The 23150-nt window shown below is 44.4% G+C and overlaps 1 protein-coding gene across 1 annotated transcript in view; it reads right to left on the minus strand.

The window, feature by feature from the left end:
* LOC106574883 (uncharacterized) overlaps nt 1–23150 on the minus strand; it is a 44095-nt gene that overhangs the window by 12836 nt on the left and 8109 nt on the right. Inside the window, exons 7-39 of the mRNA XM_082963025.1 lie at nt 22261–22314; nt 21959–22051; nt 21466–21543; nt 20792–20836; nt 20622–20675; nt 16828–16881; nt 15421–15474; nt 14917–14970; nt 13931–13984; nt 13758–13802; nt 13548–13601; nt 13121–13165; nt 12704–12757; nt 12318–12416; nt 12056–12100; nt 7981–8079; nt 7794–7847; nt 7201–7308; nt 6986–7039; nt 6785–6883; nt 6556–6609; nt 4394–4492; nt 4096–4149; nt 3571–3624; nt 3388–3441; nt 3222–3275; nt 2195–2239; nt 1552–1650; nt 1239–1346; nt 996–1049; nt 646–699; nt 241–294; nt 30–83 (exon numbers count right to left, since the gene is read on the minus strand). Of these exons, the coding sequence (XP_082819151.1) occupies nt 30–83; nt 241–294; nt 646–699; nt 996–1049; nt 1239–1346; nt 1552–1650; nt 2195–2239; nt 3222–3275; nt 3388–3441; nt 3571–3624; nt 4096–4149; nt 4394–4492; nt 6556–6609; nt 6785–6883; nt 6986–7039; nt 7201–7308; nt 7794–7847; nt 7981–8079; nt 12056–12100; nt 12318–12416; nt 12704–12757; nt 13121–13165; nt 13548–13601; nt 13758–13802; nt 13931–13984; nt 14917–14970; nt 15421–15474; nt 16828–16881; nt 20622–20675; nt 20792–20836; nt 21466–21543; nt 21959–22051; nt 22261–22314 (2133 nt within the window). The remainder of the gene's footprint in view (nt 1–29; nt 84–240; nt 295–645; nt 700–995; nt 1050–1238; nt 1347–1551; nt 1651–2194; nt 2240–3221; nt 3276–3387; nt 3442–3570; nt 3625–4095; nt 4150–4393; nt 4493–6555; nt 6610–6784; nt 6884–6985; nt 7040–7200; nt 7309–7793; nt 7848–7980; nt 8080–12055; nt 12101–12317; nt 12417–12703; nt 12758–13120; nt 13166–13547; nt 13602–13757; nt 13803–13930; nt 13985–14916; nt 14971–15420; nt 15475–16827; nt 16882–20621; nt 20676–20791; nt 20837–21465; nt 21544–21958; nt 22052–22260; nt 22315–23150) is intronic.

A 23150-nucleotide genomic window follows, 5' to 3' on the forward strand; every position in this document is an offset into this window, starting at 1 on the left:
GACCTCCACATTGTTTGAAAGCCACTCACAGGAGACCCAGGGAATCCTACTGCACCGGTTGGACCAGGCTCCCCAGAAGCTCCCTATAACAGATGTTGGGTCAGAGGTCAGTACAGAGGTATATGAGAACTATTAACAGTATGTTGCAATTGTCTTTTTTTACTATGGGACAATTGTACACAAGACAACTTACAGTATTTCACGTGTCAATAATTTTACAAAATGAATCGCAGTACTTACGGCCACTGCTCTCGCTCCTCGACGTCCAGGGGTCCCTTTAGGGCCGGCCTCTCCCTAAACCAAACAAATATAATATATTGTCTGGGTATCTGTGGTAGATACTGAGGCCTTAATATGGATAGGTGTTCTCTGCAACAGTGTATGTTCATCTAGTCTGTCTGTCTAAGTGCTGTTGGTGACTGTATGCTGGATGCTCCTTTAGGGTTTAGGCAGGGTTACTGTTAAAGCACTTTGTGACAACTGATGATGTAAAGAGGCCTTCATGAATACATTTGAGTGAGTGAGTGAGTGAGTGAGTGAGTGAGTGAGTGAGTGAGTGAGTGAGTGAGTGAGTGAGTGAGTGAGTGAGTGAGTGAGTGAGTGAGTGAGTGAGTGAGTGAGTGAGTGAGTGAGTGAGTGCTTTACCTTGTCACCATTGAGCCCAATGCCTCCTGTTGGTCCAACTGGACCAGGAAGTCCCTTCAAATGAAAAACAAACAGGATTTCAAATATACTATAACTTGCTGTGAACAACTTACTATGGTTGTGAAACCAATGAAACTAGAATGTGCATCAAAAGGTCACTACAATCCACCCAGGGCTAAAAGTGGTTATGATGACGTCACTACATTTTGACATATCACTCAACTTGAACCTAACAGAATTTTGTTGTGGGTTACATTTTAAGATGTTATCTGTGCTTAAATCCTTGATGTAATCCATTTAGGTGACTCAGAAAGGTATGTGTAGGCATGCATGTGTAAGGGAACTCTCACCCCGGGCCCGTCGTTTCCAGCAGTACCCTCGGTTCCTTTCTCACCAACTGAACCCTAAGGAGAGAAGAGGGGTCAGCAGAACAGGACTGCAGAATGAACCCTCACCCACCCAGTTATAGCATGGAATACACCACTCTGAAGGGTTACAACTTGTAGTTCCTTCTAGTGTCTTGGACTCTGGAGGTACTTTGTGGACTTAACCAAGTTTTGGTTGATATTTTCCCCTCCAACACAGATACTTACCACATCTCCTTTAGGACCAGGAGAACCAGGGACACCCCTCTCCCCTGGCATCCCCTGCAGGCCTGCAGCTCCTATGTCCCCAACGGTTCCTTTAGTTCCAGACCCACCCTGGGGGAAGAACACACACAGAGACAACTCTCATATCATGTTTGTGGGAAATAACATGGATATATGAGGTTATCATTACATTGTTAATCTGCATTAGGCCTCCATCGTGGAAGAGATATCATTTGACAACCTGGTTAAATGACTGAATGAATAAATACACAAATAAATAAATACATATTTTAAAGTGATGTGCTATAGTACTTACCTTTGGTCCCTCTGGTCCTGGCCCCCCTGAAATACCTTTGGGCCCCGGTAGTCCGTTAGTTCCCACATCACCTCTCTCTCCTGGGATGCCACGCTCACCCTACGATACAATCATACAATCACCCACTGGTCAGGTACAAACAACATCTTTACAGCACTGTATGTTATAAACAGGGCCTTGTGTTTTAGTTATCATGTCACATGACCTGGATTTAAAGCTTTTTCCAGAAATGAGAATTAGACTAAAAATGAAAGCAAATGTCTGAAGATGGTGCTGGACCATCTGACATTAAAAAAATGGGACAGTTTGATGAAAAAGCTTTACATAAAGATTAAAATCCAGGTCATGTGACATGATTAACAAAAACACAGTGCCCGAGTTATAAACCTTATTTTACTAGTAAAGATAAGGACTGGACTCAAACAAAACCGCATTGGGAAAAAAACTGGATTTTGCCACAGAATAGGTTTCCATTATGTATTAGGTCATTGTACTTCTGTATTGAAAAAATATCAATATGATTATGATTTCAGTTGGAAGATGCATTTTCTCTGCAGAGGGGCAGGGTTACTTTTCCCCTATTGCGGCTTGTATTCAAATGGGCATCAAATGAATAGATAAATCAGATATTAAGATGGCTTACCCTTGGCCCTGTGAGACCAGCAGCCCCTCCCTCTCCAGCGATACCCTGGGAATGACAATACCAAGAACATTTAATCAACACAACAGACAGGCTGTTTCAATCCCCTATTCCACCTTCCTTACTGTCCAATCCCCTTCCCTGACACTCTTCCTGTATTTATACTTACGCTACATTTTTATTATATTATACTGAGTTCATTTCCTTATTATTTTTGTATTCTTATCTTTTGCTATTTCTTATTGTTGTCACATTGTCGAGAGGGAACCTGCAAGTAAGCATTTCGTTGGACTGTGTAAACCATGTGTATCGTGGGCATACGACAAATCAACTGGAACTTGTTTACACAGGCAGTCTAATTTTGATCTTTTTCCACTAATTGGTCTTTTGACCAACCAGAACAGCAATTTTGCCAAGAAGCAGGTTGACGTTTATTGACCAGATCGAAAGTCAAAATTGGTGATATATCATAAAAATGTATGAAAACAAAAATTGTCTTGATTTAAGGTTAGCGTTAGGCAAAAGGTTAGCATTGTGGTTAAGGTTAGGTTTAAAATAAGATTTTCTGACTTTGTGGCTGTGCCAGCAAGTAACTACCCTGCAGAGCTGCCTCCAGAACATGAGTCATCCCAATAAATGCCAACCTGCTATCAATAATAGGGTAAAAGATCAGAATTGTGCTTCCTGTGAATATGCAGCATTAAATAACCCTGAAACGTTGATGAACCTAATAGTCGTGTTGTATATCTATAACTCAAGTCAAAAACATTTCTAGATTCTTACTGTAGATAATGAATGGACTGTGTTTCGTTATGTTGGCAGACTCATGGCTGGTTAATATGTGCCTTTGTTTGGTCCATTGCAGGCAAAGGCATACATACCCAGTCATGAGTCTATCAACATAACAACATTTAGTTCATAATCTAAAGAAATAATCTATTGTTGAAATGTACCATAAATAAGCTGTAAATAAACCAACTGTAAATAGAGGTTATTGCATGTCACAGTCGGAAGTGATGTCATACCGTACCTCAGCACCAGGTTTCCCAGACTCTCCAGGTGGACCAGCAGATCCAGGTAGACCCTGAAATACATCACACCATTAGAGTTCTCATTTCCCCTTTACTGATTAGTACTATCACTAGTCTCTATTCTAGTAAATACAAGGTCAATAAATCCCATGTGAAACAGCATACCTGGAAGCCATTCATACCAGGAGGTCCTTGCTCTCCTCTCTTCCCTGCAACTCCCTAAAAGAAGTCAAGTATGGAGAGGAAAACCAGCAACGGTTTAAGCTTACCATAACCCCATACAGTATTTAATGTTTAAACTGTGTTGGTATGTATCGTTTAATTGGAACATATTAATCAGATACTTACTGCTGGACCAGCAGTGCCACCAGCGCCCATCTCTCCAGCTTTCCCATTAACCCCCTGTATGAGAAACAGTCCTCAGTGGTCAGTGTGTACAATGAGGTACAACAGCAGAGTTCTACCAGCTTACAACGGGAAAAAGCAGAGAATGGAAACTGAAAATGATTTATTTAAGCAATAAGGCCCGAGAGGGTGTGGTACATGGCCAATATACCACGGCTAAGAGCTGTTCTTAGGCACGGCGCAAGGCGGAGTGCTGGATACAGCCCTTAGCCGTGGTATATTGGCCATATACCACAAACCCCCGAGGTGCCTTATTGCTATTATAAACTGGTTACCAACATAATTAGAGCAGTAAAAATAAATATTTTGTCATACCCGTGGTATACGATCTGATATACCACGGCTGTCAGCCAATCAGCATTCAGGGCTCGAACCACCCAGTTTATATTTGGAAATGAACCAGTTTGAGGTGCAGTTCCACCACCTACAAAATCATATTTAAACCCCTGATGAGTATAGTGTACTTACCCTCTGTCCTGCAACACCTGGGGTCCCCACTTCTCCTGTCTTACCAGGGTCTCCCTGTGAGGACAAATGAACAATGATCCACAATCACAATAACATGTCAATGTTTCCCTCTTCTTATATCATATCAGTAGCATTCCAGTGTCTCTCCTGACATTGTATGATCCTTGGTAGACGCATTCAAACAACTACAGTATTTCATTCATCATTCTAAATGTGATGGGTTTAATGGAGCTGGTTCTACTGTACATTGTGGAAAGGAACACACACACATGATCACCAGAAAGTGTTGGTTACTCACAGTAAAGCCTTTTGGTCCAACTACACCCATGGTTCCAGCTGGACCTCTGGTACCAGCAGACCCTGCTGGACCTGGTCCCCCATCCTCTCCTCCTCCTCCCTGAGAGAGAGAGGGATGGGAGAGAGAGAGAGACAGAAACAGAGGTAGGTTCACATTTGGCCTGTCTATAGATAAAAACATGTATTATACACTCCCCTGCGTATTTCATGTTTCTGAACACTTCTACATTAATGTGAATGCTACCATGATTACGGATAATCATGAATGAATCATGAATAATGATGAGTGAGAAATCTACAGACACACAAATATCATACCCTCCCAAAATGCTGACCTATTGTAATGATGAGAGGTTAGGATGTTTGGGAGCCTGATCTTTGTGCATCTGAAACTTTCTCACTCATCATTCATTCAGGATTATCCATAATCATGGTAGCATCCACATCAATGCAGAAATGTTCAGAAATATTATATTCTTATTTACAGTAAAAGAGACTCCAAAATTACCCAATACATTATTTACCATTAATTTCTATTGGGCATAACATAATCTGAAACACAACCAAAACAAACTGCAAATGCATCCAACAAGACTGTAGAGTCATTGCGTGCTAGGAATATGTGACCAAATACTAAACTTTTGACCTAATTTAATGCCCTTTATGTGAATTTGTCCAAATACTTATGACCCCTTCAAATGGGGTACTAGAAAAAAATACATAAAGTATATTCATTTCAAAACGGTAAAACAGATACCGGTATGTATGAAATCACCTCATATAAAACATTTCAACTCAAATTGACTCCCGAGTGGTGCAGCGGTCTAAGTCACTGCATCTCAGTGCTAGAGGCGTCACTACAGACCCTGGTTTGATCCTGGGCTGTAACACAACTGGCTGTGATCGGGAGTCCCATTGGGCGGTGCATAATTGTCCGGGTTAGGGGAGGGTTTGGCTGGTGTAGGCCGCCAAATTAAATGTTTTAACATCACTGTCCAAATAAATAGGCAGGGGAGTATATATAAACTCAGCAAAAAAATAAACGTCCCTTTTTCAGGACCTTGTCTTTCAAAGATAATTTGTAAAAATCCAAATAACTTCACAGATCTTCATTGTAAAGGGTTTAAACACTGTTTCCCATGCTTGTTCAATGAACCACAAACAATTAATGAACATGCACCTGTGGGCAATTATGGTCACAGTTATGAAAACTTAGGACAATAAAGAGGCCTTTCTACTGACTCTGAAAAACACCAAAAGAAAGATGCCCAGGGTCCCTGTTCATCTGCGTGAACATGCCTTAGGCATGCTGCAAGGAGGCATGGGGACTGATATGGCCAGGGCAATAAATTGCAATGTCCGTACTGTGAGACGCCTAAGACAGCGCTACAGGGAGACAGGACAGACAGCTGATTGTCCTCGCAGTGGCAGACCACGTGTAACAACACCTGCACAGGATCGGTACATCCGAACATCACACCTGCGGGACAGGTACAGGATGGCAACAACAACTGCCCGAGTTGCACCAGGAACGCACAATCCCTCCATCAGTACTCAGACTGTCCGCAATAGGCTGAGAAAGGCTGGACTGAGGGCTTGTAGGCCTGCTGTAAGGCAGGTCCTCACCAGACATCACCGGCAACAACGTTGCCTATGGGCACAAACCCACCGTCGCTGGAACAGACAAGACTGATAAAAAGTTCTCTTCACTGATGAGCCGCGGTTTTGTCTCACCAGGTGTGATGGTCAGATTCGCGTATATTGTCGAAGGAATGAGCATTACACTGGGGCCTGTACTCTGGAGCGGAACGATTTGGAGGTGGAGGGTCCGTCATGGTCCGGGGCGATGTGTCACAGCATCATCGGACTGAGCTTGTTGTCATTGCAGGCAATCTCAACGCTGCGCGTTACAGGGACGACATCCTCCTCCCTCATGTGGTACCCTTCCTGCAGGCTCATCCTGACATGACCCTCCAGCATGACAATGCCACCAGCCTTACTGCTCGTTCTGTGCGTCATTTTGTGCAAGACAGGAATGTCATATATATATATATATATATATATATATATATATATATATATATATATATATATATATATATATATATATATATAGGTAGGGGAGTAACTATATATATTTTTCCCAGACTCATGTCCACACACCATTGGTCCTTGGTGTCCCTCAGGACCCTGGGAGCCGAGAAGACCCGACAGACCCTGAGGAAAGAAAAGGGAGGATTTTATTAAAATGTTGACTCTTTTTTAGGCGGTTCTGTTCATGTACTTCTCATGTCTTTTTCATCTAGGATCAACATGAGCGTGATGTTCACCACAAAGGAATATTCTTCTGTGATAGAGAATGCTGACGAGAGGTAGAGGTGTGTTATCTCACCCGTGCCCCTGGAAGACCTGGCTCTCCAGTGCGTCCTGGGTCACCATCGGCACCTTTGGCACCAGATGACCCACCCAGTCCTCGCTCACCTTGGGCACCCTGATCCCAGAATGGAGTGAGGCGTTTGAATGGCATAATATTATTACTCAATGACTTATACCGGCTGACTTATTCTATAGATTCAAAGAGAAATCAACCTACCTTTTGACCAGGTAACCCATCCTGACCAGGAAAACCTCTACTGCCAGGAGCACCCTGGAAATTACAAATTGGTTTTAATAGAATTTGCTAAATGGTTTGGATTTTAATCAAATAATTCTGCTGTTATTGAATGTACTGAGGAAAGACAGAGAGAGAAAGAGACAAAGAAAGAGAGACAGACAAAGTTCTTGTAGTGAGTGAAAGAGCTGATTTACTCTCTCTCCATTGGGTCCAGTGGCACCTGAAGTCCCGGCATCACCCCGTTCTCCCCTCCTCCCCTCCTCTCCCATGGGACCCAGCGTTCCATGATCACCAGGTGCACCCTGCAATGACGTCATAATCAAACAAGATGGCTGCCACATCATACATTAGTGTTTGTTATATTTTATTGTATGGCCTTTTAAGAGCACCATAACATGTATTGAATATATTGTTGTTGCACTCAACTTCGGGTGTGGATAAACTTACTTGTCCCTAGGAGCATCAAACTGCTCAACATGCACTAAGCACTTTAAAGCTGGCCTAGACTGAAGGAAGATCCAAGTGGAAAATGTTGCTACCCTTGATGTTGTCTCATTGCTCGATAATGCAAGAGACATTTATGTCAAAGGCCAAATAAATGAACTGAACATGCTGAACTTTGGAGGAAGGCTCAGATAGACATGCACCCCATTTAGAAAGAAACCAGCGCCAGCATAACCTACCTTTCAACATAACCTGCCTTTCTACAAATGCATGTGGTTGCTATTGTACATTATTAAACCATGGAATTAGAGGGACATTTATTATGACGAGTTGTATATCTTACAGATTCTCCTTTGAATCCAGCCTCTCCTTTGAATCCGGGAATGCCTAAATCACCCTTGTGAGAAGAGAGGAATATGATGGATAGATGTTTTACATGACATTGTTTTTCAACATAGCTAGGGACCTGACAACCATTCTTGATCCAAACAATGAAATGAGTGGTCAAAATTAAACAACAAATCTCTTACCAGTTGGCCCTTAGGCCCGGGCAGTCCAGTGGTTCCCTGTGGTCCGGGGGGCCCCGCGGGGCCAAGCAGTCCAGTCAGACCCTGGATACCTGGAGCTCCCTGGGGTAGAAATCACATCATTATACCTAAAATAGGTATCTAACCTGAGTTCACCCACTGACATCAATGCATGACGTGTCTTACAGGACAGGCTGTAGCCTTTTGTCTCTTTGACTCTTTTTTTCACCTTTATTTAACCAGGTAGGCTAGTTGAGAACAAGTTCTCATTTACAACTGCTACCTGGCCAAGATAAAGCAAAGCAGTGTGACACAGACAACAACACAGAGTTACACATGGAGTAAACAATAAACAAGCCAATAACACAATAAACAAGTCAATGACACAGTAGAAAAAAAGAAAGTCTATATACAGAGTGTGCAAAAGGCATGAGGAGGTAGGCAATAAATAGGCCATAGGAGCGAATAATTACAATTTAGCAGATTAACACTGGAGTGATAAATGAGCATATGATGATGTGCAAGTAGAAATACTGTTGTGCAAAAGAGCAGAAAAGTAAATAAAATAAAAACAGTATGGGGATGAGGTAGGTAGATTGGGTGGGCAATTTACAGAAACACTATGTACAGCTGCAGCGATCGGTTAGCAGCTCAGGTAGCTGATGTTTAAAGTTGGCGAGGGAAATAAAAGTCTCCAACTTCAGCGATTTTTGCAATTCGTTCCAGTCACTGGCAGCAGAGAACTGGAAGGAAAGGCGGCCAAATGAGGTGTTGGCTTTGGTGATGATCAGTGAGATATAGCTGCTGGAACTTGTGCTACGGGTGGGTGTTGTTATCGTGACCAGTGAACTGAGATAAGGCGGAGCTTTACCTAGCATAGACTTATAGATGACCTGGAGCCAGTGGGTCTGGCGATGAATATGTAGCGAGGGCCAACCGACTAGAGCATACAGGTCGCAGTGGTGGGTGGTATAAGGTGATTTGGTAACAAAACGGATGGCACTGTGATAGACTGCATCCAGTTTGCTGAGTAGAGTAATGGAAGCTATTTTGTAGATGACATCGCCGAAGTCGAGGATCGGTAGGATAGTCAGTTTTACTAGGGTGAGTTTGGCGCGTGAGTGAAGGAGGCTTTGTTGCGAAATAGAAAGCCGATTCTAGATTTGATTTTGGATTGGAGATGTTTAATATGAGTCTGGAAGGAGAGTTTACAGTCTAACCAGACACCTAGGTATTTATAGTTGTCCACATATTCTAGGTCGGAATCGTCCAGGGTGGTGATGCAAGTCGGGCGGGCAGGTGCGGGCAGCGAACAGTTGAAAAGCATGCATTTGGTTTTACTAGCGTTTAAGAGCAGTTGGAGGCCACGGAAGGAGTGTTGTATGGCGTTGAAGCTCGTTTGGAGGTTTGTTAGCACAGTGTCCAAGGAAGGGCCAGGAGTATACAGAATGGTGTCATCTGCATAGAGGTGGATCAGGGAATCGCCCGCAGCAAGAGCGACATCATTGATATATACAGAGAAAAGAGTCGGCCCGAGAATTGAACCCTGTGGTACCCCCATAGAGACTGCCAGAGGTCCGGACAACATGCCCTCCAATTTCACACACTGCACTCTGTCTGCAAAGTAGTTGGTGAACCAGGCGAGGCAATCATTAGAAAAACCAAGGCTATTGAGTCTGCCGATAAGAATACGGTGATTGACAGAGTCGAAAGCCTTGGCCAGGTCGATGAAGACGGCTGCACAGTACTGTCTTTTATCGATGGCGGTTATGATATCATTTAGGACCTTGAGCGTGGCTGAGGTGCACCCGTGACCGGCTCAGAAACCAGATTGCACAGCGGAGAAGGTACGGTGGGATTCGAAATGGTCAGTGATCTGTTTATTAACTTGGCTTTCGAAGACTTTAGATAGGCAGGGCAGGATGGAAATAGGTCTGTAACAGTTTGGGTCTAGGGAGTCAACCCCTTTGAAGAGGGGGATGACCCCGGCAACTTTCCAATCTTTAGGGCTCTCGGACGATACAAAGAGAGGTTGAACAGGCTGGTGATAGGGGTTGCAACAATGGCGGCGGATAGTTTTAGAAAGAGAGGGTCCAGATTGTCTAGCCCAGGTGATTGGTACGGGTCCAGGTTTGCAGCTCTTTCAGAACATCTGCTATCTGGATTTGGGTGAAGGAGAAGCTGGGGAGGCTTGGGCGAGTAGCTGCGGGGGGGGGGGGGGGGGCGAAGCTGTTGGCCGGGGTTGGAGTAGCCAGGAGGAAGGCATGGCCAGCCATTGAGAAATGCTTATTGAAATTTTCGATTATCATGGATTTATCGGTGGTGACCGTGTTTCCTAGCCTCAGTGCTGTGGGTAGCTGGGAGGGGGTGCTCTTGTTCTCCATGGACTTTACAGTGTCCCAAAACTTTCTGGAGTTAGAGCTACAGGAGGCAAATTTCTGCTTGAAAAGCTAGCCTTTGCTTTCCTGACTGACTGCGTGTATTGGTTCCTGACTTCCCTGAACAGTTGCATATCGCGGGGACTATTCGATGCTATTGCAGTCCGCCACAGGATGTTTTTGTGCTGGTCAAGGGCAGTCAGGTCTGGAGTGAACCAAGGGCTATATCTGTTCTTAGTTCTGCATTTTTTGAACGGGGCATGCTTATCTAAGATGGTGAGGAAATTACTTTTAAAGAATGACCAGGCATCCTCGACTGACGGGATGAGGTCAATATCCTTCCAGGATACCCGGGCCAGGTTGATTATAAACGCCTGCTCGCAGAAGTGTTTTAGGGAGCGTTTAACAGTGATGAGGGGTGGTCGTTTGACCACAGACCCATAGCGGATACAGGCAATGAGGCAGTGATCGCTGAGATCCTGATTGAAAACAGCAGAGGTGTATTTGGAGGGCAAGTTGGTCAGGATAATGTCTATGAGGGTGCCCATGTTTACGGATTTAGGGTTGTACCTGGTGGGTTCCTTGATGATTTGTGTGAGATTGAGGGCATCTAGCTTAGATTGTAGGACTGCCGGGGTGTTAAGCATATCCCAGTTTAGGTCACCTAACAGAAAGAACTCTGAGGCTAGATGGGGGCGATCAATTCACAAATGGTGTCCAGGGCACAGCTGGGAGCGGAGGGGGGTCGATAGCAGGCGGCAACAGTGAGAGACTTATTTTTGGAGAGATTAATTTTTAAAATTAGAAGTTCGAACTGTTTGGGTATAGACCTGGAAAGTATGACGGAACTTTGCAGACTATCTCTGCAGTAGATTGCAACTCCTCCCCCTTTGGCAGTTCTATCTTGATGGAAAAAGTGCCAGGGCCCATTCCAACAGGACAGGCTGTAGTCTACTGTCTCTGTGACTCTGTGCCAGGGCCCATTCTAACAGGACAGGCTGTAGCCTACTCTCTGTGACTCTGTGCCAGGGCCCATTCTAACAGGACAGGCTGTAGTCTACTGTCTCTGTGACTCCGTGCCAGGGCCCATTCTAACAGGACAGGCTGTAGTCTACTGTCTCTGTGACTCCGTGCCAGGGCCCATTCTAACAGGACAGGCTGTAGTCTACTGTCTCTGTGACTCCGTGCCAGGGCCCATTCTAACAGGACAGGCTGTAGTCTTCTGTCTCTGTGACTCCGTGCCAGGGCCCATTCTAACAGGACAGGCTGTAGTCTACTGTCTCTGTGACTCTGTGCCAGTTCCCATTCTAACAGGACAGGCTGTAGCCTACTGTCTCTGTGACTCTGTGCCAGGGCCCATTCTAACAGGACAGGCTGTAGTCTACTGTCTCTGTGACTCTGTACCAGGGCCCATTCTAACAGGACAGGCTGTAGCCTACTCTCTGTGACTCTGTACCAGGGCCCATTCTAACAGGACAGGCTGTAGTCTACTGTCCAGACAGCATGGCATGTGGGAGTCAACACCCTATTACATACTTTCAAGGATTTTACATAATACATAATAATGAGTAATACATAATCAGATATTAATATTTGGAATATTGGAAGGTGAGAGATACATTAAATTGAGGGGAGGAGAAGGGAGTAGCTGAACAAGGAGATGAACAAGGAGAGATGAAAGTGGGTGGAGTTATACATACGGATGGTCCTTTGGCTCCGGCAGCTCCCTCTGTTCCTGTTGGACCCTACAGAAATCAACATGTTTTTAAGTCATTTATTTAAACTTAATTTAACCCGACAAGTCAGTTAAGCATAAAATGTACTTTCAATGGACGTTTTTTTATCAGAAACCAGATTCAGCAACATTTTCAGTGAATCAATCTACACCCTGAAGTGGTGAGTTGTTGATAGTACAGTTACCGTAGGTGTAGAGATTATTAGCATCATGAATTAGCCAAACACCTGAATTCCCATAGCTCCAGCCAATCCCACGCGTCCGGCCTCCCCTCTTGGTCCTTGCTGGCCCCCTGTCCCTCGTGCTCCTGGGGGCCCTGGTTGCCCCTGGAGACAACAGTGTCACAGTCAGAGTGTGTTTACATGCACTCTAATCAACCGTTGTTGAACAGATGCATAGCTCATAATGAATAAAACACCCTCATGAAAAAACACCCTCATATAAACATCTTTATCGGAACAGAGTAATCCGAATGGGCCTGTTTAGAATGAAATGTAATTCTGAGGGGGAAGGACTGGGTTATACGTTTGAGTAACCAATATTTAGTACATGGCTGGTGTGAAGAAGAGGACTGTGCTCCATCAAAGTATATTAAAGAATGAACAGTACTCACCTTTATACCTGGACCACCTGGGAATCCTAGAGCTCCAGTGATCCCCATAGGACCCTAGAATCACATCACATCCAGGATGGTTGGTTGGTACAGTAGGCTGCATGTCATCCACACCTGGGCCTGTATCCAAAATGGCCCCTTATTCCTTTCACTATATAGACACTATATAGGAGATAGGGAGCCATTTTGGACACACGTCTGGTGTTGGTTAGTACTGGAAACATCACTTTTACCCAGTTAACATTACTGCTGATTTGTAAATGTATAACACTTTTATACTGGCTTTCAGGAAAATAGTGTATTTTGAGTAGATACAGTGTTGCTTTTCATTTGTTATATTGCATGTGTAATACTGATTTGTGTATCATAATAATTTGATCTGAAGGGTGATGTTTTGTTGGATGTTAGAGGTCGTACCTGTGGTCCTGCTTTCCCAATATGTCCAGATTCACCACGTTTCCCCTGTATGGAGAGAGATGCACAACTGAAAGAAGATTTAACAAATTCACCTCTATCATCTCATCATCAATGCACATCACCATAGGACAGTGGCAGAATAGGCTGTCATTGTAAGCCAGGATGTCATTGTAAATAACAATTTGTTCTTAATTGACTTGCCTGGATAAATAAAAAATGAAAACAAAGGTTACAACATGTGTCACTGATAAGCCAAAACAAAACATTTTGAACCTACATATAAACCAATGATGCCTCATGCCACATGTTGAATAAGAACTGACCTCAGATCAATTTAATTCAGGTGGGCAATCAATGGATTGAAGAGACGGAGCTGTGTAATGTAGAGTTATAGGTCAGAGGTCAGAGGTAGTCATATCTCTCTTACCACAGGTCCAGTTGGGCCACTCCTTCCTCTCTCCCCTTGCATTCCTGCTGGCCCCTAAAATATACAGTATCATGTTTCACATAGTATTACACTCCCTCACTAACAGATTGGACACATATCGGAGTATTTAGAGCTATCGGTGTGTGTGAGTAACAGGTATTACAATAATATAATCATTTATTATCAATTAACTAATTGATTATGACCTACCGCAGGACCAGGGGGCCCCATTCCACCAGGAGTACCTGATGGGCCCTTTAAAATAACACAGAGAGAGAGAGAGTCACGATATGTGCAGCAATTTCAAACAGAAACAGATCACTTTTAGATACTAACCTTGCGAAGCAGCACAAATATAAAGATATGCATGATGATGAGTTTACCTTTGACCCAGCAGCACCAGATTGACCTCTCGCTCCTAGAAGACCTGCATGACCCTGTTGATGAGACATTAGCTCATTAGTTCTGATCAGGTCTGTTCTAGGCTCTAACGAATCTCACAGAAGTTCATAACAGCACAGTGCCAAGTTAACTACCGTAATTTCCGGACTATTAAGCGCACCTGAATATAAGCCGCACCCACTGAATTTAAAAGGAAATATTATTTTGAACATAAATAAGCCGCACATGTCTATAAGCCGCAGGTGCCTACCGGTACATTGAAACAAATGAACTTTACACAGGCTTTAACAAAACACGGCTTGTAACAAACATAAATAGGCTTTAACGAAACACGGCTTGTAACAAAAATAAATAGGCTTTAACGAAACACGGCTTGTAACAAAAAATTAAAAATTAGCAGTAAGCTTTAGTTGTCTTTTTGCACTGAGTCAATTCCTCACGCTGCTGTTTCCAACGTCTTATCATCGGCTCATTAATTAAGACCAAGCTCCCGTGCAGCAGCTCTATTTCCTTTTCCAACAGCCAGATCAATCTCCTTCAACTTGAAAGCTGCATCATATGCATTTCTCCGTGTCTTTGCCATGATGAGGGTGACAAAATGACTACCGTAATCAGAATGATGGGAAGTTTGAGAGCGCTCGATTTAATCTAAACAATAAACACATTTTTTTTTTACCTTATTAACCCGTTCGGCATTTTCATTGGTCTAATGAAAGCTTCATGCCGCCAAAAAACTGAGCACGTCACAGAATGTGTTTTTTTAGAGAAAATACATTTTCAAGCGGGAAAAATCCATATATTAGCCGCGTCATTGTTTAAGCCGCGAGGTTCAAAGCCTGGGAAAAAAGTTGCGGCTTATAGTCCGGAATTTACGGTACTTTAAAAAATTTACAAAAATGTACATGCAGCCATGCTTCAAACTACAGTACATAGATATGAGCATTGTGATCATTGTGTTGCTGCTGACCTTAAGGCCTTTCAGTCCAGAGTGACCTGGCAGTCCTGGGAAACCTCTGGGACCCTGGAAATCACCACATTTAATCACTGTTTAACTTTCACATGTATAAGTACACACAGTGGCCCCATTAAAACAACATTCTATTCTAATTGTGGATTATTGTTCATTGGTTTTACTCACAAAATGACGACTATTCAAGTTTAGGTTGAAGGCAATGGTACCTGCTTTCTTAACTAAGTACAGTTGGATGGGAGTGGATGGGAAAATAAAGCACATCCATCCACAGTCTTACAACTCACTCTAATCATATGGAAATTATTGTAAGTGGTATAATCAAAATCTTGAAATGTCTATCATAAAAGAAGTGTGTAATTAATTGTGTTTTTGCAAATGCCTTTGCATTCAACACTCATTTGATCTGCAGTGACAGAGAAATATATTTAATGCAGATAATTGGTTGTTTGAAGGCTTACAGATAGTTGGTTTTCAGATGAAAGACAGTTTGTTACTTACGGCAGATCCAGCGACTCCTTTATCTCCGGCTATTCCGGTTGGGCCAGATTCTCCCTGTGAAGGGAAAACATCACATTCACATAACATTCTCAGCTACTAGAAGACATTACAGTACAGGTAGGTAACAAATAGTTGTAATTTTCACCCTCTCAGATGTAGACATACTGCATTTCCCTTACAAAAAAAGATTGTGATTTTGAAACTGCAGTAAAAGTGCAGTAACTGCAGTCAACTGTGGAATTTTGGATGCAGTGATTGCAGAATACTGCAGTGTACTGCAGTTAAACTGCAAAATTACTGCAGTAAAAAAAAAACAGATTTATTTTGGACGTAGTATTTGCAGCCTACTACCGTTATACTGCATTCTAACTACAGTTATATTACAATGTACTGCAGTTATACTGCACTCTGACTGCAATATTTTTTCATAAGGGTTCAACAGATGAACAGCACTTCAGAAAGGTAAACAAACAGCACTCCAACATAATGTCAAACTGATTCTGGATAGGTGAGTATGCCTAAATGTTCAATGCAGTAAAGGTTGATGTAGAACAAAGGTTCAAAAATAAAATCTCCATGTTGGGTTCGCTTAAGTGAAATGCCAGAGAAGCTGGTGCTTGGAGAACATATTGCCTCGGGCCTTCAAACCAAGCCAATATATCCTCCAAACACCAGCTTCAAAGGCATTACCACCCGTTGTATAATCCTGAACAAAGGTGTGTTAGGCACTTTAGTGTTGTCTAATAGTCAAGATGTTTATTTGACACTTGGCATTCTACCATCTCTTATAAAGGTTCTAAAGAAACCAGTTAATGACGCAACATGGCATGTGAGAGCAGAGTTAGACACACCAAGGTATTGGTGCTAGTGTAGTCTGCACTAACACGTTTTTCAACAGTCGCCTATTGAAGAAAGTATGCAGAGCTACCTGCAATCTACGTTAGCAACAAGATATTCACTTACATAACATTTGTATCTGTTTTGATCAGTGGCAAGTGGCATCCATGGTCTTTGGCTATGTCCTACATACTTTGTCGTGTCTACTACTTACTAAAACAATATTTGGTTCAATCAATCAATCAATCAAATGTATTTATAAAGCCCTTTACATCAGCTGATGTCACAAAGTGCTGTACAGAAACCCAGCCTAAAACCCCAAACTGCAAGCAATGCAGATGTAGAGGCACGGTGGCTAGGAAAAACTCTAAACTAATCTTACTACATACTATGAAGGAACATATGCAGAAAGCAACGAATATCAACATACTAGGCTCATTCATACTGAGAAGATGTCATATCTAATGCGGGTTGTTCCTCACCACTGGCCCTATGGGTCCTGGTCAAAACTATTGCACTATATAGGGAATTGGGACACGGCCCATGTCTGTTGGAGTGTAGAGTACTTACATCTGGTCCTGGTTTTCCTGGTGGGCCCTCAGGTCCTCTGTAACCAAAGCCACCCTGTATAAAAACAACATGTCCAATCACACGCAGTCAATACAACATATAGGTTTGGTGTAACACCTCAAGACAGAGTGTGATTGGTAGATCTTGGTGTAACACCTCAATACAGTGTGTGATTGGTAGATCTTGGTGTAACACCTCAATACAGTGTGTGATTGGTAGATCTTGGTGTAACACCTCAATACAGTGTGTGATTGGTAGATATTGGTGTTACACCTCAATACAGAGTGTGATTGGTAGATCTTGGTGTATCACCTCAATACAGAGTGTGATTGGTAGATTTTGGTGTAACACCTCAAGACAGTGTGTGATTGGTAGATCTTGGTGTAATACCGCAAGACAGACTGTGATTGGTAGATATTGGTGTAACACCTCAAGACAGTGTGTGATTGGTAGATATTGGTGTAACACCTCAAGACAGTGTGTGATTGGTAGATATTGGTGTAACACCTCAAGACAGTGTGTGATTGGTAGATATTGGTGTAACACCTCAAGACAGTGTGTGATTGGTAGATATTGGTGTAACACCTCAAGACAGTGTGTGATTGGTAGATATTGGTGTAATACATCAAGACAGAGTGTGATTGGTAGATATTGGTGTAACACCTCAAGACAGTGTGTGATTGGTAGATATTGGTGTAACACCTCGAGACAGTGTGTGATTGGTAGATATTGGTGTAACACCTCAAGACAGTGTGTGATTGGTAGATATTGGTGTAATACATCAAGACAGAGTGTGATTGGTAGATATTGGTGTAATACATCAAGACAGAGTGTGATTGGTAGATATTGGTGTAATACATCAAGACAGAGTGTGATTGGTAGATATTGGTGTAATACATCAAGACAGAGTGTGATTGGTAGATATTGGTGTAACACCTCAAGACAGTGTGTGATTGGTAGATATTGGTGTAATACATCAAGACAGAGTGTGATTGGTAGATATTGATGTAATACATCAAGACAGAGTGTGATTGGTAGATATTGGTGTAATACATCAAGACAGTGTGTGATTGGTAGATATTGGTGTAACACATCAATATGGCGTGTGAGAGTGTAGCGGAGGTGGTTCAGTGATCCAAGCTGGTGTGATGATGATAACTTTGCCTGAGAACTGAAGACTTGCGTTAGCTCCCTGAGATAATGCCTAAACCAGGAAGATTAGAGTCAGTTGATTCAGCTGCGGGAGGATTTTTTATTGAGCGGATGGTCAGGAACTTAATTACAAATAATTTGTGGACTACAAATTGACTGCAAGAAGCCCAAACAGATATAATATTTGACCAAAAAATTATAATTTCTAATCTTGCTGTCACAGCTGTCAAAAGTAGAGGACCAAGGTGCAGCGTGTGTGTAGTTCCACATTTTATTTACTCTGTGAAACTATGCAATACATCAAATAACCAAATAGACAAAACAACAAACCGTGACGCAGAGGAGAAACAAACACTACTCAAAAATAATCACCCACAAAACCCAGAAAGAAAAACCCCTACTTAAGTATGATCTCCAATTAGAGACAACGAGGACCAGCTGCCTCTAATTGGAGATCATCCCAAACAAACCAACATAGAAATACAAATACTAGAACCTAAGAACATAGAAATAGAACACATAGAATAAACCCCCTGCCACGCCCTGACCTACTTTACCATAGAAAATAACAGCTTACCATGGTCAGGACGTGACAGTACCCCCCCCCCCCCCCCCCCCAAAGGTGCAGACTCCGAATGCAACTAAAAACAAAAACAAAAAACAAAAGGGAGGGTAACCAGTGTCAATGGCGGCTCTGGTGCAGTACCCAGAACCTTATCATCCAGCGCATCCTCCAGTAGAGGAGGCGGCTCTGGTTCGGGACGTAACCCCTGATCCCTCTCCTTCTGTGCTACCGGACTGTAGATCATCGCCGGAGGTTCCGGCCTCGGGTCGCCGCCGGAGGTTCCGGGCTGCAGGCCGCCTCAGGAGGTTCCGGGCTGCAGGCCGCCTCAGGAGGTTCCGGGCTGCAGGCCACCTCAGGAGGTTCCGGGTTGCAGGCCGCCGCCGGAAGCTCTGTACTGAGATCTGTCGCCGGAAGCTCTGGACTGGGAACTGTCGCCGGAAGCTCTGGACTGGGAACTGTCGCCGGAAGCTCTGGACTGGGAACTGTCGCCGGAAGCTCTGGACTGGGAACTGTCGCCGGAAACTCTGGACTGGGAACTGTCGCCGGAAACTCTGGACTGGGAACTGTCGCCGGAAACTCTGTACTGGGAATGCGCACTGGAGGCCTGATGCGTGGGGCTGGCACAGGTGACGCCAGACTAGTAACACACACCTCAGGGCAAGTGCGGGGAGCAGGAACAGGACACCCTGGACTGGGCAGGCGCACTGGAGGCCTGATGTGTGGGAGTGGCACAGGTGGCGCCAGACTGGTGACACGCAGCTCAGGGCAAGTGCGAGGAGCAGGCACAGGACGTATCAGGCTGGATAGACTTACTGGAGGCCGGGTACGTGGGGCAGGCACAGGATATACTGGGCCATGGAGGTGCACCGGAGGTCTCGAGCATATAGCTGGCACAACCCGTCCTGGCTGGATGCTTACTTTCGCCCGGCAAATGTGGGGAGCTGGCACAGGATGAACTGGGCTGTGAACACGCAGTGGCGACACAGTGCGCAGCGCCGGTGCAGGATATCCTGGACCGAGAAGGCGAACTGGAGACCAGGAGCGCTGAGCTGGCACCACCCTTCCTGGCTGAATGCTCAACCTAGCACAGCTAATGCAGGGCGCGGGCACAGATCGCACCGGGCTGTGAATGCGCACTGGCGACACAGTGCGCATCACCGCATAACACAGTGCTTGCTTCTTCACTCGCTCCCCATGGTAAGCATGGGGAGTTGGCTCAGGTCTCCACCCTGACTCTGCCAAACTCCCCGTGTGCCCCCCCCCAAACTTTTTTTGGGGGTGCCTCTCGCACTTGCCTCGTGGTTGGTATAGTGCCTCATAATAACGGCGCTCTGCTTTTGCTGCCTCAATCTCCTCCCTCGGGCGGCGATACTCCCCAGCCTGACTCCCGGATCCTTTCCCGTCCAGAATCTCCTCCCAGGTCCATTCCTGATCACGCTGCTTGGTCCTTTGGTGGTGGGTGATTCTGTCACAGCTGTCAAAAGGAGAGGACCAAGATGCAGCGTGTGTGTAGTTCCACATTTTATTTATTCTGTGAAACTATGCAATACATCAAATAACCGAATAGACAAAACAACAAACCGTGACGCAGAGGAGAAACAAACACTACTCAAAAATAATCACCCACAAAACACAGGAAGAAAAACCCCTACTTAAGTATGATCTCCAATTAGAGACAACGAGGACCAGCTGCCTCTAATTGGAGATCATCCCAAACAAACCAACATAGAAATAAAAAAAACTAGAACCTAAGAACATAGAAATAGAACACATAGAATAAACCCCCCTGTCACGCCCTGACCTACTCTACCATAGAAAATAACAGCTTACCATGGTCAGGACGTGACACTTGCTTACATTTGTATATGATCACAAACTGTTTAACTCTATATTGTGTGTGCGAATACTTTGGAACCGATTTCTGATTTCCGTGGACCGCCAGTTAGCTCCCTGTGCTAATGCCTAGGCTTTATTTCAATGGGCTAACAGTCTTCAAGCATGTAGGTGACCGGGATTCAAAACCAGTCAAAAAAGCATCAGAGAGATGACTGATGCAGAGATTATGCATGGTTCTTACCATGGATCCTGGGTCTCCAACGTCTCCTGGGGCCCCCTGTCCCCCTGTAGGGCCCTACGAGACAGGGAGGAAAAGGAAATGATCACATATCTGTCTGTTTACTTACAGAAATGATCTCCAGTAAGAATTGATGTCTGAAAGGTAGATATAGTCGGACATCTTTGACTTACTGGTTGACCAGACGGTCCAGGAGGCCCTCTTGGTCCTGCCTCACCCTAAAATATACATTGAGAGAACATACAGACACAGAGTAATGAGTAATGTAGGCACAAACGTAAATTAACTGTCGTTCAATCAAGCCCGGCAAAGACAATGAATAAGGATGCAGCTGGAACGGAGCAAATGGAATGGCATCAAACACATGGAAACCATGGAAACTGTGAAACTAATTCCGCTCAAGCCATCAACACGAGCCTGTCCTCCCAAATTAAGGCAACACCAGCCCCCTGTGGTGCATACTCTACAGTATGTCTTTCCTTGTTGACCATCTACTGCCCATGGACACACACACTTAGCAAGGACTATCAGTCATTGAGGTTGTCAGGGGCTTTTTGGAGAGGACAGCAGATTTAATAGTAACTCACCCTGTTGCCAGACATCATCCCCATCATCCCAGCTGATTTAATAGTAACTCACTCTGTTGCCAGACATCATCCCCATCATCCCAGGTGATTAAATAGTAACTCACCCTGTTGCCAGACATCATCCCTATCATCCCGGGTGATTTAATAGTAACTCACCCTGTTGCTAGATATCATCCCCATCATCCCAGGTGATTTAATAGTAACTCACCCTGTTGCCAGATAATATCCCCATCATCCCAGGTGATTTAATAGTAACTCACCCTGTTGCCAGATATCATTCCCATCATCCCAGCTGATTTCTCACCGAAGCCTGTAGCCATTTGAGAGACCAGCTGACCCTGGGGGAGAGAGGAGGACAGTCATTCATTCATTATCACCACGGTGTGGAAGTTCTTCACTGGTGACCACAGACTCCGAATGAAGAGAATAGGTGCAGTGACCTCCCCATCAATTGGACAGGTACAATGAGAAGAGGGATAGAAAAGGTTTGGAAGCTCTGAGCTATCCCTACAAGCCCCCAAGTCTCTTTATGTTACTTACTTGACGTTTTGGGGTGAAAATGATTTCAGGTACAGCAAGCACATTCGTCCAAAAAGCTAAACAAAATACAAAATGGCTGTATTTTTTCCAAAACCAACCCTCTCAGTCAGTTTACTAACAAGTGTAGGGAGGAAAAACACTTTTGACCAGAAATTAAGGTTACAGACTGCACCAGTGAAGTGTCGGGCTGGGGGGACAGACAGACCAACTCACCCCAGGGTGTGAGGGCTGGCCGGGGGATCCTGGCTCACCAGGGTTCCCTGGGACTCCTGGTTCCCCGTCGATGCCAGCTGGGCCCTGTAAACCCTGGATTTTAGGAAACATATGCAAATACATGAGTGACAGTATTGAATGTCACTACTACAGAGATGATTCGACATGTCTAGCAGATTCAACATATAAAGGTATTGAAGAGCAGTGAGTTAGCTCAGGATAGTTTATTAGTCCTAGGTCACATTGAATCGCAGTATTGTAACACGCTTCTCTAGATGTAAATGTCATTGTGTTAGACATACCTTTCTGCCCTTGAAACCAGTGTATCCTCTGTTCCCCTGAGCTCCGGGAGGACCCTGAAACATTGACACAGATAACAAGAAAACATGATCACTTCACAGACTGCACCAGTGGATTACAGGCAACATTCGCCCTGAGCTAAAGGGTAGAGCTGCCGCTTTCAAGGTGCGGGACTCTAACCCGGAAGCTTACAAGAAATCCCGCTATGCCCTGCGACGAACCATCAAACAGGCAAAGCGTCAATACAGGGCTAAGATTGAATCATACTACACTGGCTCCAACGCTCGTCGGATGTGGCAGGGCTTGCAAACTATTACAGACTACAAAGGGAAGCACAGCCGAGAGCTGCCCAGTGACACGACCCTACCAGACGAGCTAAATCACTTCTATGCTCGCTTCGAGGCAAGCAACACTGAGGCATGCATGAGAGCATCAGCTGTTCCGGATGACTGTGTGATCACGCTCTCCGTAGCCGACGTGAGTAAGACCTTTAAACAGGTCAACATTCACAAGGCTGCGGGGCCAGATGGATTACCAGGACGTGTGCTCCGGGCATGTGCTGACCAACTGGCAGGTGTCTTCACTGACATTTTCAACATATCCCTGATTGAGTCTGTAATACCAACATGCTTCAAGCAGACCACCATAGTCCCTGTGCCCAAGAACACAAAGGCAACCTGCCTAAATGACTACAGACCCGTAGCACTCACGTCCGTAGCCATGAAGTGCTTTGAAAGGCTGGTAATGGCTCACATCAACACCATTATCCCAGAAACCCTAGACCCACTCCAATTTGCATACCGCCCAAACAGATCCACAGATGATGCAATCTCTATTGCACTCCACACTGCCCTTTCCCACCTGGACAAAAGGAACACCTACTGTATGTGAG

This window comes from Salmo salar, chromosome 16 (assembly GCF_965601325.2).
Source record: "Salmo salar chromosome 16, fSalSal1, whole genome shotgun sequence".
In the NCBI taxonomy this organism is placed as follows: domain Eukaryota; kingdom Metazoa; phylum Chordata; class Actinopteri; order Salmoniformes; family Salmonidae; genus Salmo; species Salmo salar.